This window comes from Lottia gigantea, assembly GCF_000327385.1.
Source record: "Lottia gigantea unplaced genomic scaffold LOTGIsca_108, whole genome shotgun sequence".
In the NCBI taxonomy this organism is placed as follows: Eukaryota; Metazoa; Mollusca; class Gastropoda; family Lottiidae; genus Lottia; species Lottia gigantea.
This window is the reverse complement of record NW_008706957.1, coordinates 224,340-231,543: the sequence shown is the minus strand read 5'-3', so window position 1 is coordinate 231,543 and position 7,204 is coordinate 224,340. Positions and strand designations below refer to the sequence as shown.

The 7,204-nt window shown below is 32.9% G+C and overlaps 1 protein-coding gene across 1 annotated transcript; it reads left to right on the top strand.

Annotated features, from left to right (window-relative positions):
- Positions 1-885: 885 nt before the first annotated feature.
- LOTGIDRAFT_204987 (hypothetical protein) lies at positions 886-5,279 on the top strand. The gene is made up of 5 exons (XM_009046872.1): positions 886-1,169; positions 1,685-1,839; positions 2,108-2,267; positions 2,815-2,999; positions 4,205-5,279. The coding sequence occupies exons 1-5, from the start codon at positions 1,025-1,027 to the stop codon at positions 4,271-4,273; spliced, it is 714 nt and encodes a 237-aa protein (XP_009045120.1). The 5' UTR covers positions 886-1,024; the 3' UTR covers positions 4,274-5,279.
- Positions 5,280-7,204: the final 1,925 nt, after the last annotated feature.

The following is a 7,204-nucleotide window of genomic DNA, read 5'->3' as shown; positions in this document are numbered from 1 at the left end:
TGTAGGCCTAATAACATTTTAATTAATTCAATTAATTACCTCAAATTCTAAGTCCATTGTGTTTTTCGGTCGTAGCCTCTCCCTGCATCGGTTTGCCACCCTTACCAATAACTCTGGATCTTCTCTGCTTGCGGCTGGTAAACTGGAGTCCAAGATATCAATTTCAATGTCTTCTACAATGTTCCTGCCTGATTTAAATGGGTGATTTAAGGCTGCCTTCTTGATCTAAAATCAATTAATCTTAATTAATTGGTGTGTATAATAGCTTTAATCCTAATTTTTTAATTAATGTATTGTGTCATGTGTTATTTACTATTATTTGGCTTAATTTACAAATAAAATTATCTTATATAAAGTGTCTTATTGACACATTCAGCGAGGTAAAGGGCGCGAAAGCGTAGAAAAGCGAGAAAAAGAGAGGAAAATTTTCGTGGGCGAGAAGTCGAGAGTAAATATGGCCGCAGCCGGCTTCCATAATTTCGTCACAGCCATTGGTCTTAGATGTATTAAGCTCTAATCAACGTCGGGACTTGAATGCTGTCATGTGGCAATCATCAGCAGTTCCCGTAAAGCTGAATGTTGCATAGCGCGTATAGAGTTATTTATAACTGTATGATAGCGCCATAAAGTTAAATGGATAGCGCGTAACATTCATGGTAGGCCGTTTGCAACGAAAGATAACACGAGAGTAGGCTTAATCTGATTTCTCACTGGGCTTCGTGTAAAAGAAAGAACCAGGCATAATTTGCCAATGTATTATGTATTTTGAAACGAAAAATAAATTTCAATTTATGATTAAAAAAGCTTCGTTTTCTTGTTACTCTTTAAACTCGTTAGTTTATTTTTTATTTTTTATTAACCGGATGTTGAAACCATAGCGATAGAACGCCGTGCATGCGTAGTTTACGGCGGAAATAACAACAATCATGTATTTTGTAAACAAATAATGAACATTTAAGAGCACTATTTTCTATTAACACTCTGATGATTTTTACCATCGTTTCATTAATATAACTATTTAACCATGCCTCATCTAAAAAATCTCAACAGCAAACCTGCCCCATGGAAGGAAGCTGATTTTAAGGCCAAGAAACGCGGAGTTCGACACACAGTTTATTCTGTGAATGGAGATGAATATACAGGAGAATGGGAAGACAATAAACGACAAGGTTAGTTCACAGCCGTTACACCGCAGTGACAAACTGATAATTTGGTCGAAATATCTTGAGACTGAATTATTTGGCCAAGCAACTACGACTTAATGGTCGTTCACTTCGCGTAGACTGCATGGCTTCATTAACCATTCATTTCAAGAGCGAAGGTTTTACTTCTTATTTATGCTAAATGTTTTATTGCGATGAAGTGTTGAATTGAAACTAACTAGGCTTAATCTCTGTCCACTCTGACTTTGAGCTTTAAATTCATAAATATTCAAAATAAAATTTCGTCTCCTACCCCCTATTACCTTTTTAAAAACAGATTGACCTTGGGACATATTTCAAAGTATGACCATCCCTACCTAACCCTAAAAAGTCTCTAAATTTCATATTTGACACTTAATTGTTATTTTGATTTTTCTATACATGAAAGCGAAAGGGCTGGCAAAGTAACAAAAAGGAATCCCAACCAGTTCACTGCTAAATATCCACAATGTGACTGATATAAGTTATCATTCTGTCCACAGGTAAAGGAACGTACCAGTGGAAATCAAATGGTGCTATTTATGATGGAGATTGGAAGAAAGGACAAAGGAGTGGATTTGGAACATACAGTTTACCTGATGGAAAAGGCAGTTATAAAAAAGAATATTCTGGTGGATGGAAAAATGATAAAAGACATGTATGGGTCATTGAATCACTTTTATTTATCAATATTTTGAACAGTGTAGACCCAATATAGATTTTTTGTTTTTTCATCCTTTTTTCATGATCGTAAGACATAATGCTAAGACATGTTCTAGGTCATATAGGCTTAAATATTCAACCAATCAACTGTATGTTCAATAACAGATTCACTACATGTGATGAGGTCAAAGATATTTAACATTAAACTTTGACTTGAAGAACCACACACTTCATATTATGTAGATTTCTTCTCTTTCTCTAAGGGCTATGGTACACGATTTTATTCCCCTGAAGATTATTATGAGGGAGAATGGTATGCTGATAAGAGATGTGGATGGGGTAGAATGTATTATGCTGATGGAACTATTTATGAAGGAGAATGGTTTGATGATGAAAGAAATGGAGAAGGGATGGTCAGATATAGTAAGTTTAAAGGAAGGTGTGGGGTGGTGTGTTCTAAACAGGAAATATGACATAACTTTCCTTGTTTAAAAATTTCTCAAAAATACAGAAAAAACTATATTTTACACAACAACTTAGGTTGGCATTGATCTTTCCCAGGTTATCCATAGCCATTTACAGCTGGGTTGACTATGAGTGAAGATGACTTATTCAATAAGATTTGAACGACATTTAGAAGTGGAGAGTAGATATAACAAAAAAAAAAAAAAGAAAAATAATATACCCCTTTTTTTTTTTTTTTTGTTATATGACTTATTCAAGGTCACCAGACTTTCACACGCTGATGGAGATCGGAACCCACAACCGCAATAATATTATATTTGACGTAACCAAGCAAATGTCCAACACTATAACTGACTGTGCTTTATAGAACCTCATACTTACAGTATGATTTTCAAATATTCACCATTCACTTTATTCTAACTCATCATTATGAAATGATATTAAAGGGATTGTAAAGAGACTTTCTAAAATTTGAAAGCATTGAATTTCTATTTTCATTTTTCAGCTAATGAAAATCGTTATGAGGGTTCCTGGAAGAATGACAAAAAGAATGGAAAAGGGAAATATTTCTTTTTAACAAAAGGTCAATTACAGGAAGGAGTTTGGGTTGATGATATTCCTAAATGTGGTACAATGATAGATTTCAATAGAGATAGTGCTCCTGAACCCACACAATATCCTATACCAGATGTAAGTTTGATTCAATCAAAATCCAAACATGGTGTCTATAAATTGACTATCTTTGCTTGGCTATTTTTTCGACCCCTATTTCTAAATAAATACTTTTAGTTGTCCAGAGGTTAGAGCTAGATATTTTTAGGATCAAACTTTGACAAAAATTAAGGGGAGAGCAGGTCCAAAATTTTTTTTTTTTATATCTATTGACAGAACTTGACATACATGATGCTGTATGCTTATAGATAGGTGTTTTCATGTATAACTTTTTTGAGGTTGAGTGACAACTTTTTGAGATGGTCTTAGGGTATCACCTTGTAACCATGGCAACAACTTAAAAGATAGTGGACCACAGCCATATACGCCCACCACGGCATGCGGATGGTAAAAACGAAACATCCATTTTAAGTTTCATCAAAATCGGTTGAAAACTAAGAGAGTTTTAGAGTGTTTACGAGCAATTGATGTTGATAGAAGCACTTACTGTATAGAGGTTAAAGGGCGATAACTCCTCAAAACTGACGTAAGAGGCCTAAATCTTGAAAAAGCCTTAAATTTAATCAGAAGTAAGCTAATCTTTCTCAAACCTTTCAATTTAGGTCCAATAACATCCATTTTAAGTTTCATCAAAATCGGTTGAAAACTAAGAGAGTAATAGCATATTCAAGATTTTGGGGCAACTCTGCTTCTTACGGTCCAAAATAGCTCAAATTCGAACTTGATTTTCGTTTTATGAATATGTAAACACATACTGAATTTCATTTGATTCCATCAAAAAATCTAGTTTTTAGAGCGTTTACAAGCAAATGTTGACGGACCGACTGACGGACAGGGGTGCCGACAATATACGTCCACATAGAGAGATGTGGGCGTATAAAAATGAAGCATGAAAACATCTATCTCTACTCAAATGCAACATCATGCCTGCCAATTTGTATCCATTTCTGTCATGGACCAGCTTTTCTGCAATAGTTTCTTAGAAATGATGACGGGCCTCTGTCATTCCTCCATGACAGACTCAGGAAAGATAGTAATCAAATATTGAATTGCATATAAACACTGCATGCAATTTTGTTTCGATAAGTGACATGAAAAGCTATAATAAGGCTCTTGTTATTTTATGAACCAATTAATTAGACAAAAAAAATTATGAAATACCTTTCAGAATAATTTTTTCCTTGTAAATTACAACCAATCTTAAATACCTTTTTCGTTTCCAGAATGAACTAGCAGAAATAGCAACAGTATTAGCTGAAGCTGAAGACAGATTTTTACCTGAACAGGAATAAATTTGTGTTAAACAGATTAGTGGGAAAACTGCTGGAATAATTTGTTTTGTGTGATGATTAGCATTGACTTGTATCATGAATAATGGAATTTATATTTAGTTTACATTTAAGTGTATTCACGGGTGTTTTTAAGGCACTACTTTTATACTGCTGTCGAAAGAAAAAAACCGCTGAATCATCATTTTTTTTATGATGTGTATTTGACATACAGAGAGACTGTTTTTAACTTGTAAAATATTTTATTGGTTTTAGCCAAAAATACAGTTTATTTGCTTTCTATTGTGGTCAACTTATCCACAGGTCTGCCAAAAAGAAAGGATTGAAACAGAATTAAGAATAATAATTTTGTTATCAGCATATCTTTGTTCATTGTACACCTTTTAAGACTTTTTAAATTTCATCTTTTTGTCAAAACTTTTTGATATTATTTGTTTGGAGAGCCAAAATTTTCCAGCACATATTATATTTGTATATAAATGATTTAGCTGGAGATATCTAACATTCTTTTGAATTTAGCCCTTTTATCATGGGTGTTTATTAGATTTTTTTTTACTTGCTAATTGTATAGTGTATTTTTATATGATATGTAAATATATGTGATATGTGATAAAGTTGCATTTTTTGTAGGAGCTTTTTTTTCTCATATTTTCCAATGGTCACAAAACATTCAAATGTCTAATTCGCTACAAAAATAAAATAAATTTCTTCATTTTACTTATGTCTTCTAGATTTGCCTAATAAAGCTAGGCAAGGCTATGCAGTATGATAAGGAAAATTTTTAATAGGACAGCACTACAAGCCTTTTGACACAGCGGAACATTGCTTATTTGTCCCATTTGTAACGCATATTTTACATTTTTTGACCCTCTAACCTTCATCACTGACGGCTGGAGTCAGAAGTCATAACAACATGTTTTTAGATTGAGCCACAGACACACCCTCCTAAAACCCCGTCCTATCCTTACCTGTACCAGATAGTAGTTTATAAATCCAAAAGACATTGTAAGTATACATAAAAATATTGTTTTTATTTATAACATAGTAAGCACAGATAAATAGAAATGACATTTTTGATTAACACAATTTATGATAAAAAGAAGAGTCATAATAAAATATGTTTATATGGCAAGTTGTAAAACGGACTGTATTTTTGAAACACACAAATGGAAGACTTGTACACATTAATATCTGCAAAAAGGTCTGTACCACCACACAAATAATTATGTCACAAGATGTTAAGGTAGACCATCACATACACACCAATATATTCATATTATTATACAAGTTACATAAGTATACACTGTTATATACACACCAGTATGTTCATATACAAATTATAACATAATCCTAGACTGTCACATACTAGCATACAAGTTATAATGTAAGACTAAACTGTCAGATACTCGCCAATATGTTCACATACAAATTATAATGTAAGCCTACACTGTCACATACTTGCCAATATGTTCATATACAAGTTATACGATAGGCCTTGACTGTCTCGTACACACAAATATGTTCATATTCAAGTTATAAGATACGCCTAGACTGGCAAATACACACCAATATGTTCATATTCAAGTTACGAGATACGCCTTGACTGGCAAATACACACCAATATGTTCATATTCAAGTTATAATGTAGGCCTAGACTGGCAAATACACACAAATATGTTCGTATTCAAGTTATAAGATACGCCTAGACTGGCAAATACACACAAATATGTTCACATACAAGTTATAATGAAGGCCTAGAACTGTCACAAACACACAAATAATTATGTAGATATGATGTAGATAAGTTACATACACACCATTATGTTCATGGTAAGAAAAGTATAGAGAAATGTCAGCAAAAGTAAAAATATTATGCTGGTGAAGACTTAAAATACAGACCAGAAAATACAAAAGGACTATGTCCGACTAGATGATTTACTTAAATAAAAATATCTGTTACATATTAATATCCTGAAAGACATAAAACTGATAAGTTATTTTTTGTCAGTGATTTTATCTGATATATAAAAATTTATACAAATATATGACAATAATCTAATGTAACATTTGTCATTTTTTTCAATATTGAGTAACTAAATGTATAATCTTATATCATTTTAAAGAAACCAGTACGCAGTTTTTTTTTACCAATCTTACCAGCCAATCTTTTTTAGCTAAGCCCATCAATAAAATTGTTCACAGCTCACTGTAGAAATTTTAGCCTTTAGAAACTGAAAATGCCTAGTTTTAGGTATTTTCAAAGGAATTATGCAATTTTCGTACTTTCCCAGTACTTCCGAAGACTATTTAAAAATATTCAAGACTCAAATCAACCATCAAAAATGGCAAATCTGTCCATTTGTGCCAACAAGCCAAATTTGAGGGCAAGTCAAGGGTAATAACTCCAACACTGATAATCCAATTTGTACCAATTTCGTACTTGACAAGTTTCATCAAGATCGAATAAAAACTGTAGCCTCTATTATGCACACAAGAAATGCGGACGGATGGACCGACGGCCTGGGGCGATGGTAATATACTTCCACATTTCTATGTGGGCGTATAAAAACCAATAATTATGGATGATGATGTCCAGTCAAAATTATAATATCATGTTTCTTCAATGTCTGATTCCTCTAATCGTCCTAATATTTTCATATCAAAATGAACACGATTTTCAAGACACATCTCTGCTTGTCCGTGACTAGCTGATGACAAACAAAAGCACCATTCTTTTTTACAGAGTTTATAAACAATACTCCATAGGCTTATCATGATAATCATATCTATAGCACAATGCCATGTAAATACCATGGTTACGTTGACAGAAAAACCTTCTGTTGATGAAAACATTGGTGCTTTGATCAAATAATTGGCTTGAATCAACCATGAACCAAGAAGAAATATCAAATATGTTCTCATAAATCCAAAAAG